The 10,651-nt window shown below is 56.7% G+C and overlaps 3 protein-coding genes across 3 annotated transcripts in view; 2 read left to right on the top strand and 1 right to left on the bottom strand.

The window, feature by feature from the left end:
* The window catches only part of MECR (mitochondrial trans-2-enoyl-CoA reductase), a 7,848-nt gene extending 2,197 nt beyond the window's left edge, over positions 1-5,651 (top strand). The window contains exons 3-10 of the mRNA XM_027661119.1: positions 520-651; positions 2,096-2,239; positions 2,325-2,427; positions 2,783-2,885; positions 3,313-3,386; positions 3,805-3,865; positions 4,458-4,530; positions 4,825-5,651. Coding sequence (XP_027516920.1) covers positions 520-651; positions 2,096-2,239; positions 2,325-2,427; positions 2,783-2,885; positions 3,313-3,386; positions 3,805-3,865; positions 4,458-4,530; positions 4,825-4,988 — 854 coding nt within the window. The 3' untranslated portion in view covers positions 4,989-5,651. The remainder of the gene's footprint in view (positions 1-519; positions 652-2,095; positions 2,240-2,324; positions 2,428-2,782; positions 2,886-3,312; positions 3,387-3,804; positions 3,866-4,457; positions 4,531-4,824) is intronic.
* Positions 5,593-7,422, bottom strand: LOC113955529 (heat shock transcription factor, X-linked-like). Its single transcript, XM_027661120.1, has 2 exons — positions 6,719-7,422; positions 5,593-6,295 (listed from the first exon to the last, which is right to left on the bottom strand). Exons 1-2 carry the CDS (start codon positions 7,223-7,225, stop codon positions 5,696-5,698), a joined length of 1,107 nt encoding a protein of 368 aa, XP_027516921.1. The 5' UTR covers positions 7,226-7,422; the 3' UTR covers positions 5,593-5,695.
* A 2,228-nt stretch (positions 7,423-9,650) lies between these two features.
* Positions 9,651-10,651, top strand: part of SRSF4 (serine and arginine rich splicing factor 4) — a 10,442-nt gene continuing 9,441 nt past the window's right edge. The window contains exon 1 of the mRNA XM_027661118.1: positions 9,651-9,823. Within this exon, the coding sequence (XP_027516919.1) occupies positions 9,717-9,823 (107 nt within the window). The 5' untranslated portion in view covers positions 9,651-9,716. The remainder of the gene's footprint in view (positions 9,824-10,651) is intronic.

Below are 10,651 nucleotides of genomic sequence, written 5' to 3'. Positions count from 1 at the left end.
GGGTTTGGAAATGGCCCCTGGAGTGGGATTGTTTGGGGTGTCAAACAGTGGATGTCTTGGAGGGTTTGGAAATGGCTCCTGGCATGGGAGTGTCTCGGGTATCCAAGTCCAGCTCCTGTCTTGGAGGGTTTGGAAATGGTCCCTGGGATGGGGATGTTGGGATATCAAAGTCCAACTCCGATGTCTTGGAGGGTTTGGAAATGGCCCCTGGAATGGGAATGTTTGGGGTGTCAAACATCGGATGTCTTGGAGGGTTTGGAAATGGCCCCTGGAATGGGAATGTTGGGATATCAAAGTCCAACTCCCAATATCTTGGAGGGTTTGGAAATGGCCCCTGGCATGGGAACGTTTGGGGTGCCAAACATTGGATGTCTTGGAGGGTTTGGAAATGGCCCCTGGCATGGGAACGTTTGGGGTGCCAAAGTGCAGTTCTGATGTCTCAGAGGTTTTGGAGGTGGCTCATGGCGTGGGAATATCGAGTGTGATGGGGTCTCCAGCTCACCTCTGGCTTCCCAACAGGGACCTACGCCATCCTGTCCCCTCTGCCGGCCGTGGGAGGGAACGAAGGTGTCGGGGAGGTGCTGGAGGTCGGGAGTCGGGTGTCGGCTCTGAAACCCGGGGACTGGGTCATCCCGGCGGACACCGGCCTTGGTGAGTGTGCCCCCGACCCCTCACTCATCCCTCACCTGCAAAGCATCTTCTCCAAGGATTTTTGGGATGCTGGAGCCTGCTGGGAGCTGCTCAAGCTTTCCCAGAGAGCAAAGCCACGGTCGTGGTGCTTGGGGAGCTGGTGGGGGGATTTTGGGGGTCCTGCAGCAAAATCACAGCTCTCCAAAGCACTGTCTTTGCTGGGGGTGAGTAGAGCCCCGTGTCCCTCCACTTACAGCCATTACGTCTAATGGGGTGGGACTCAAAAAGGGGAAAAAAAAGCCCTTTTAGGGACTCTTGGGTGAGGGGAGCAGCAGTTGGAACCCATTTAGTGCCATATGAGCTAAATCATAGTTATATTGAGCTGGATTGTTTCAGACAGCCAGATAACTGCTAGAGTTGTCTCTTTCCTGTTTATATCTTGATTTAAATTATATTTTCACCACCTATTTTATTTTAATGTTTGGGTTTTTTTTATAAAACAAGCTCAGTTCCTGCTGCACAGCCCCAGCAAGTGATGCTGCTCATCCTCCAGGGCAGCTCCAGGGAAGGGGCTGCTATTCACAGGAGCCCCTTACAATGTAAAAACCTGGAGCACCTGGAATAGGAGCAGTGGCAATGCCATTGCTTATACTAAATTTAAATTTAGAAATAATCTTCTTTTCTATAGCATAGACCCTCTATGAGGCTTCTGTGCCATTATAAAGCATTGCAGCAATCTGTGTTTTTCTGGAAACAGCCACTTTTTGTCCCATCCACTGAGAGCTTCCCCAAAGGCCTGGGATAAAACATCTCACCTGGGCAAGGTCATGGGGACACCTCACTGCAGTTTGCTCCTTGATAGTGCTCTGCTGGGAAAGTGTGGGAATTCATTTCCCAACAAATGCCTCCCATGCTCCTCCAAAATGCCAATGGCCTGAAATGTGTTGTTTCTGGCTTAGTGTAACAGCTTGTTCTTTGCCTATTTCTTCTCAAAAGGCTTTTTTTGCTTAATGGGAGAAGGAAAGAGATCGAGTTAAGAGCCAAATGGGATATTTTCAAACATAAAAAACCCTGTAAATAGATGATAGAGGGTTAAATTGGATTTAAGTGTAGGGGGAGTAGAGCTGCCTAAATTGGCTTTGAATATATGGGCTCATCCATAGGATGGAGAGTGTTTCCATTATCTCTGCACACTCCTTGTGCCTGGGGAGCCCCAGTCCCATTATCCCCCTGGGAAATGAATAGGCTTTGCTGGGTGATAAATCTGGGGATTCATCCACTGTTTTGGCTGTACCCCTGTGGGAAATTATTCCCTAATTCCCTCTCCAGGGTTTAGCAGGTGCCCGGCGTGGCGATGCTGCCGTGACTGGCATTAAGCCAACGGTGTGAATCAAGGTCTCATGACCTTTCCTTCTCCCTTTCCTTTCCTCTCCCACCTTCCTGTGGCTCTGCTGCTGGAACCCAGGGACGTGGAGGACACGAGGGGTGTTCCCTGAGGAGAAGCTGCTGAAGGTGCCCAGTGACATCCCCGTGCTCTGCGCGGCCACCCTGAGTGTCAACCCCTGCACAGCGCTACGGATGTTGACTGACTTTGAGACCCTGGCACCTGGTAAGCCTTCTGCCAAGCAGAAGGAATTCTGAGGGGGATTTTCCAGCCTCTTCTGCGATGAAAATTGGGATTTGTTCCCATCCAGGTGACTCCATCATCCAGAACGCTGCCAACAGCGGGGTGGGCCAGGCCGTCATCCAGATCGCCAGAGCCTCCGGCATCAAGACCATCAACGTGGTGAGGGACAGGTGGGTCCCCTGGGCAGGAAAAGTTGGGCTGGGTGCTGGTTTGGGCACAGGCTTGGGGACAGAAACCGGCACTGGAGGGTCCTGCTCCAGAGTCCTTTGAACTTTTGGAGAGGGAAGATGAGCGGAGAAAGTTGACCCTCGGCTGGAGGTTTTCGGAGCTGGAGCTGGTCATCCTGCCCCTTCCACCCATCCCACCCATCCTGCCCATCTCCTATTTGCTCCTCCAAGGTGTCCTCCAGCCTCTACCCTGTTGTCCCCAAGTGACAGAGGAATGAGCAGGAGGAAGGAGAAGGTGACACTCTGCCTCCTGGTTCATCAGGTCCTCTTTTTTTCCCTTCCTTTTTCCCTCCCCCAGACCTGATCTCCCACAGCTGGTGGAGAGGCTGATGGCCCTGGGTGCAGACCACGTTGTCACAGAGGAGATGCTGAGAAAGCCAGAGATGAAAGAGATATTTAAGGTACCTCAATGCTGATCCCAATGGAGAGAGATGGTCCAGGGCCATCACTGCGTTCAGCACTGCAGGGAAAGCTGCAGGGATGGTGGGAAGGACAAATTTCCCTCTAGATCAGGATTTAGCCCCAGAAGTTGAGGAATTTTGGTGCTTCCACAAGGGCAGGATCATAGATTTTAGGTCTGATTGGACAGGGCTTGGAGCAACCAAGTGGAAGGTGTCCCTGCCCATGGCAGGGGGATTGAACTGGAGAGGCTTTAGAGTCCCTTCAGACCCAAACCATTCCTTGATTCTGTGATAGATTTTAACTCCACAACTCTCAACTGCCCCTAAGTAACTGTTGAGGTTAGGGCAGTTGCTCCCTCAAGAACCATGGTCCCACCCTAAAAAAGGAGCCCTAAAATTTGGGATCTCTTTTCCTAAACTCTTGCAGAGCACCCCCAAGCCCCGGCTCGCCCTGAACTGCGTCGGAGGCAAAAGCACCACGGAGATGCTGCGGCACCTGCAGTAAGTTTGGCTTGAGGACAGAAACCTGCACCAGAGGGTCCTGCTCCAGAGTCTGTAGAACTTTGATAGAGGGAAGATGAGTGGAAAAGTGTTTTTGCATGACAACAGTGATGTAAAGTTAACCCGTCATCTCTGTGTGTCTCACGCTGCCGGTAGCTGGGAGCAGCTGAGGTCCAGTTATGGGTGGGTGGGTGGGTTCTGGCTGGGTGCAACTGGTGCACTGAGCTTCAAATTCAGCTATTGGTGCATGGAAGCAAGAGGAGAGCCTGGAAAGCGGGGTCTGAGGGGTAACTGGGGGAGCCCTTGGTGCGAGGACAGCCCTGGGGTGCAGCAGTGGGGTTGGGGACAGCAGAGGGGGAGGTGGGAACGGCAGAGCTGCACTTTAGGGGCCACATAACACAGTCTGTTCCTGCTGCAGGCCCAGAGGGACCATGGTCACCTATGGGGGGATGGCAAAGCAGCCTGTGATGGTGCCTGTGGTGAGTACTGGAGATGCTCTTCATTTCCCTGGGGGCACATCCACTGCGATGTCCCCTCGGCTCCCGCTCGACACTGTGGGAGCTCAGCTCACCCTGATTGAGACTGAGAGCCTCCAGCCTTCTTTTTATTTAACTGATGGGCTCCTGGAGGGCCAGACTGCCTTGAATCCCACTGCTGGTCTCATGGCTTTATTCAGGGTGTGTTTGGGCTGCTGTGAAATCCCAATGGAGAAACGGCCCCACGGATGCCAAGGATCAAACCCACCCTGACTCCACACTGGAGTCCCATCTCCACATCCCACTGTGCCCTGAGTCACAAATGGCAGCACTAACGAGGGGGTGAGGGGCCTCACTGCCACCTCCCACTGCTGTCAGGATGGGAGGCGACACAGGGGTGTCACTGGGTGTGTGGGGGACACACGGGTGTCACTGCATGTGTGAGAGGACTCAGGGTGCACAGGGGGCAGGTGGGACTCACTGGGTGTGTGTGGGGACCCAGGGCTGTCCCTGGGTGTGTGAGGGGACCCAGGGGTGTCCCTGGGTGTGTGAGGGGACCCAGGGGTGTCACTGGGTGCACATTCCCTCTCCACAGAGTGCCTTCATCTTCCGGGACGTGCGGCTCCGCGGGTTCTGGATGACCCAGTGGCGGAAGGACCACGCGCAGGGTGAGCCGGGGTGGGGAGCTGAGGGTGGGCACGGGAGCGGCTCCCAAACCTCCCCACTGGCACCGTGTTCCTCACTCTCACTCGTGTCACAAGTGCTGCTCATCCCCAGGGCACTGAAACACCCAGCTTGGGCAGGGACTGTGCCCTGTCACCGCCCCAGGGCCTCTTCCCTCATCCCACGTGCCCGAGCTGGGGGCACATCACACCCAGGCCCCTGTATGGCTTTGAGTGGGTGTTTCCCAGGATGGTGCTGGCACAGCACAGTGACAGCTCCCTCCTTCCCTTCCCGTGCAGACCAGGAGAGCGTGGCTGGGATGATGGACACCCTGTGCCAGCTGATCCAGAGGGGACAGCTCACCGCGCCCGCCAGCACCGAGGTCCCGCTCCAGGACTACAGGGCAGCCCTGGAGGCCTCCATGAAGCCCTTTGTGTCCTCCAAGCAGATCCTCCTCCTCTGACCTGAAGCTCCTGGAGCCCTGTCGTGCTCCAGCACAGCCCCACTTCTTGTCCACAGACTTGGAGGGGGAAAAACCTCCAGACCCATGGATTTTCTTTTTTCCTTTGCTTTTTAACTTGTGGGTGGCCACTGAAAGCTCTCAAAGCTTTGTGTGGGAGTGCTGCTGGAGGGAGGCTGCATCTCACCGTAGCTGGGGTGAGTTTGGGAGCCCAAACAGCGGCTCAATCAGCTCAGGGTGTCAAAAGAGCAGCAGTTCCCCCTTATGTATATTTTTGGAGCTGAGGGAGCTGCGCTGCTGCCTCCTGCACTGCTGTAGTTATCCCAGGTGGGATGTGAGATGGGCAGGAAAAGCCCAAGTTGCCTCCTTGCAGCCCTCCTGCCCCCAAGCTGGGGAAGGGGCACAGACTCCCCAAAGCACTGAGGTGTTGCTGTGGTTGGAGTGACCCTGGTGCTGCTGCAGCTCCTGGAGGAGCCCTGGGATCTGCTGGATTTTGTCAAGGGCACTGTGAGTGCTGGAGCCTTTGGCCCAGCTGGAGCCAGACCCTTGGCATCCCTGAAGGCCCCCCTGCCCGGGTGTGGGACAGTGACTGTGACGCTGCAGAGGATGGACACGGCGAAATGAAACAATTTATTACTGAAAACAACCAACAATGTGTTCCTGCTTCCTCCTGTCCTGCTGCATTTCTACCCCTATGGCCCCACAGCTCCCTATGGCCTCTGCCCTTCCCAGTCCTGCCCCTGGGGAGGTCTGGCCCCACTGTTCCCCCCACAGGAGCAGGTGGGGCAGTGGCTGTGGGCTGGAGCGTGGCCGGGTGGTGACCCCACACTGTCCATCCCAAACCCTGGAGCACAGAGCGGAGCCAGCCCAGCCCCAGGCACCCGCGTGGCACCTGGATTTGGCTGCCCAGACGGGAGTGTGGGCGCTACCAGGGGCCTGTTTGGGGCAGGAGGGGTGAGCCAGGGCAGTGAAGCCGTGGATGGAGCAGGAGCTGCCTCCTGGATGCCGGCGGGGCTGCGCCTGCGGGGCCGTTTTGGTGGGGAGGGTCTGGCACTGCCCAGCTGGGTGGGGGTGTCTGCCCCTGGCTCAGGGCTGGTGCTCGTGGATGTCTGGGTGTCATCATCCTCTTCCTCCTCCGCCCCTGCTGCCAGCTGAACATCCCACCATCTTTTCCATGGGAGCTCTGCCTTCTTCCCAGTGGCCGGCGGGGACACGGCTGGGGGGGTCAGGCTTTCCCCAGCACTCTCCACGCCCCTCCGATGGCAGGAGGGGTCATCCCTTGTGAAATGGGGGTTGGAGTAGAACAGGAGCTGCAAAAGGCAAAGGAGAGGAGTTGGTTGCCATCACTGCAAGGAGGAGGAAGAGATCCGAGGGAGATCCCAAGGACAAAAGGGTGTTTAAAGGATTCCCTGGGGCATTTTAAACATCAGGTTTCATCTGAGTAAAGTGTTGGGACAGAGTTTTGTTAGGTCACAACGACCCATGAGTTTTGGGCATTTGGCAGCACAGAAGTGTAGGGTCTTCAAAGGCCAAAAAACCCCTGGAGAAACCCAAACCCCACAAATTTTCAGGCGCCGCAGCGTGGAATGGACATGTTGGGAATAACACTGATGTGGAGACAAAACTGTTTGCTCCCATCCCCACCTCTGGCCTTGTCAAGGCTGATTTTATCTGAACATGAACCTCCCCCAAAATGTCCTGAGGGATCTTTGTGTGGGGAGGAGCTGACCTACCTTGCCCAGCTCAGCCCCAGCTGCTGCTACTGCTCTCAGCTCCTCCATGGAGGTCAGCAGGGGAGAGTCCCCTTCCATCCTGCGGAATCCATGGAACATGAGTTGGAGAAGGAAGCCTCTCATGGACTCTGCCTCAAAGATCTTCCTTGGCCCCCTCCTCCCCAGCACTTCCTTCCTGAAGAGCTTCTCTCCGATCACGATGCAGTTCCCGTCGTTGCCCCACCAGATGGACTCGAAGCTCTGGCTGCTGAGGATCTCCCAGAGCATCTCCAGGAAGGAGTCATCCGAAGGTTTGGTGTTGACAGAGATCTTCAAGGAACAAAATTTCACCTTGGGGTCCCGGGGTTCATCTTGCCAATCCCGAAGGGCGATTTTGTCTGTGGGAGGTCCGGCGGCAGCATCCCAGGACAGTCCCGTGTCATCTCCTGGATGAGAAGCTTGAGCCACCCACCAGGCTGGCTCCTCTGGGCTGGGAGCACAGGATGTCTCTGGTGAAGACATCTCCATTTTAACTTCTTTTTCCTCAGCTTGGCTGCCTCCAACCAGCCTGATGAAGTTCTGTAGTCCCAGCTGCCTGGGAAGTTCTCCAGCCTGTGTTCCATCATGGTGACATCACAGTGCAGTGCCCCTCTCCTGGCAGCAGGAGGTGGGAGACACAGAAGTAGCCCCAAAGACCTGATTTCCCAGGGAGCTGGTTGGAGCCCAGAGATGATTCCAGCTGTGTTTTCATGTGGAATGTCCTGCTAGGGCAGTGCTGTGTCCCTGTGCCCCAAGGAGCAGTGCCCAGGGAGGGGTGGGAAGGTGACAGTGTTGGACACCCAAGTGTCCCAGACATGAAGTTTTTCACTTGGGCACCTTCTCCCCTGTGCAGAAATGCCTGTGTGGAATTCCTATGGAATAATCCCTGCTCTGCTCCTTCTGCTGTGGTTTGTCCCCATATCCAGACGATGCTCTCAGCTCTCAGCAGGCTCTCTGTGCTGCTCTGTAGGACGAACCCAAACACATCTTGCAATGGAAATAACCCCCACCCCTCCCTTGGTTGGGTTCTTTGGATTTTCTTTGCCACAGAACCTTCAGAGCCCAGCCCAGGGACCTCACTGGGGTCCCCCCACCTTGTGTCGAGTTCCCAACCTGCTCCTCCGAGTCAGAGGACCACGACTGTGGAATTGTTTGTGGACGTGAAATTGTGAGGGACCGCTTGTGTCAGCTGAAGGTTCTGAGCCTGTGGGGCCTGATGGGATTCATCCCAGAGTCCTGGATGAGGGGGGTTATGGCAGGGCCACCCCCTCCATCATCTGCCAAAGTCCTGGGGGTGTGGGGAGGTCCCTCCTGACTGGGAGCTGGGCACTGTCATTCCCATGTACAGGGAGAGGTGAGGGAAGACCCAGGAAGTTGTACCTTCATTTTGGGGAATTTTTTGGGTCCTGGGGGCAGGGATGTTGATCAAAGTTGGAGGGGACTCCTGTACAACTGTGTGTGCATTGGGAGGAGCAAACCACTCTGAAGTTAAACCCCACAGCTGTGTTGGACCTAAATGGACATATCAAAAACATTTTATCCTCCCTGTAACCCCTCACACCCAAGACCTCCCTTAGAGCAGAGCAGACAGAGCAGCCCACCAGGTGTTCCCTGTGATAAACTCCGTGCCAGCACCTCCCCTCTGCTCCTCCATTCCCAATAAACCCCCCAATATTCCCAATAAACCCCCCAATATTTTGCATTTCCATTCTCCCCACCAGTACTGGAGGCAGAGGCACATCCCATGTCCCAGCACTTCCTGATCAATGAATAAAATGGGGAAAATAAAGCACAAAAAGGACTTTGAAATTGTTATGAGGTCCATTAAACATGACATAAACCAGAAAAATTAATGCAAGGTTTTTATCCCCCTTGTTTATTGGACTCTGTGATAAAACCCTATGAGCTTTAGAGAACTCTCTCACAAAATGTTCCCACCGCTCCCTCCCACACCAGGGCACGAAGGAATCAATAATTAGATTTAATTCTGCTTGTCAAATGGGCGGGATCGTGGTTGGAAATCCAGCTGCTGGTGTTGCACCTACACAGCATTAATGTTTTTGGGGGTGATTGTGGGGTTACTTTAGGGGGGTGGCTGCTAATGCTGGAATGTTCCCAGAGACTCTGCTGGGATCCAGTGTGATTTCGGCATCTGATGTGTCAACCCAAATGATAAAAATAAGTCCCCAGAAATGACATTTAGGGATCAGCAAGAGGGATGTTGTTGCTCATGAGAGGGAGTGAGGAACAGCCAAGTCTGGCCACAGGTGGGGGACACCATGGGGGGACCCCTGAGCACCCTGAGTGTGGGGATGGGTGACGAGGTGGTGTTGGGTCACAGGTTGGAGCGGATGATCTTGGAGGTCTTTTCCAACCTGGTTGTTCCCGTGATTCTGTGATTCTGTGACTCTGTGTGGTTCTGTGACTGTACTTCTGTGTCTCTCTGTCCCTGTGTCCCTGTGTCGCTGTGTCTGTCCCTGTGTCCCTGTCTCTGTCCCTGTGTCTCTGTCTCTCTGTGTCTGTGTCTCTGTGTCTCTGTCTCTCTGTCCCTGTGTCTCTGTCTGTCCCTGTGTCTCTGTCTCTCTGTCCCTGTGTCTGTCCCCGTGTCCCTGTGTCTGTCTCTCTGTCCCTGTGTGTCTGTGTCTCTCCCTGTGTCTGTCCCTGTGTCCCTGTCCCCGTGTCCCTGTGTCTCTGTCTCTCCGTCCCCGTGTCCCTGTCCCTGTGTCTCTGTCCCCGTGTCCCTGTGTCTGTCCCCATGTCTCTGTGTCTGTCTCTCTGTCCCTATGTCTGTCCCCGTGTCCCTGTTCCCGTATCTCTCCGACTCCGCGGTGCCGTGTGCAGGGTGGGCCCCACCGCGCGGCGTGGCCGCTTTAAGCAGCGCGCGGGGGCGGGGCGGGGCGCGCGCGGCGGTGACGTCAGGCGGCCGCCCGGCCCCGGGCCCCTCACGCCGCCCGGGCCCAGCCCCGGCCCCGCGCCCGCGATGCCGCGGGTCTACATCGGCCGCCTCAGCTACCAGGCACGGGAGCGGGACGTGGAGCGCTTCTTCAAGGGCTACGGCAAGATCCTCGAGGTGGACCTCAAGAACGGGTGAGCGCGGGCGCCCGGCCCGGCCGCGAGGGGTGTGAGGGGGGCACGGGCCGCTGGGTGATGGTGTGTGGGGGGGTACGACGGGTGGGCTCGCCCGTTTTGAGGGGGGCGTGAGGCCTGGGGTCCTTCTGGGGGGTGGCAGAGCGGCTGGGCCTGCGTTCGGGGAGGGGGCAGGACGGGTGGGCTCCCCCGCTGGGGGGGGGGACGGGCCCCCTGGATCCCCTCTGGGCAGGGGGATAGGACGCCCGTGTTTCCATGGCAATGGGAGGCAGGAGGCCTGGGTTCCTCACCGTACCCGGGCCTTTCCTGGCGGAACGGGACTCTTGGGCAGGACGGCTGGGGGGCCTTTTTGGGGGCGGAGGCAGGAGGGCTGGGCCTGTGTTTGAGGAGGGGGCAGGACCCCTGGGTTCCTCTTTTGAAGAGGGGCAGGACGGCCGGGTTGTCCCTTTTGTGAGGGGGCTGTTTTGGGGCGGGACAGGATGCCTGGGTTTGCCATATGGGGGAGGGACGGGACGCCTGTGTTTCTGTGGCGGTTGGGAGGCAGGAGGCCTGGGTTGTCCTTTGGGGAGGGGGGACACGATCCCTGGGCCTTTATTACAGGGAGCACGACTCTTGGGCTTCCTGTTTTATGGGGGGCAAGACACCTGGGCCTCTGTTGGAGGGCTCCCCCTTTCTGGGGGCCAGGACGGCTGGGCCTCTCTGGGGACTGGAGGAAGGTGCCTGAGCTCCCCTTTGGGTGGGGGTGAGGGGGCCAGGACCCCTCGGTTCCCCCATTTTGGAGGGGGCAGGACCTCTGTGTTCCCCCTTTTTTGTGGGGCAGGACCTCTG

The sequence above is a fragment of the Corapipo altera genome, unplaced genomic scaffold (assembly GCF_003945725.1).
Source record: "Corapipo altera isolate COAL_440 unplaced genomic scaffold, ASM394572v1 201, whole genome shotgun sequence".
Taxonomy (NCBI): domain Eukaryota; kingdom Metazoa; phylum Chordata; class Aves; order Passeriformes; family Pipridae; genus Corapipo; species Corapipo altera.
The sequence above is the reverse complement of the archived record's forward strand: the minus strand, read 5'-3'. Positions and strand labels throughout refer to the sequence as shown.

What these genes read in the sequence shown, in the direction of transcription:
- LOC113955529 (XM_027661120.1), bottom strand. Translation starts at nt 7,225, where the DNA reads ATGGAGATGTCTTCACCAGAGACATCCTGTGCTCCCAGCCCAGAGGAG. An exon ending in CTGGGGCTGAGCTGGGCAAG is followed by an intron (nt 6,296 to 6,718) that starts GTAGGTCAGCTC and finishes TGCCTTTTGCAG; the next exon opens with CTCCTGTTCTACTCCAACCC.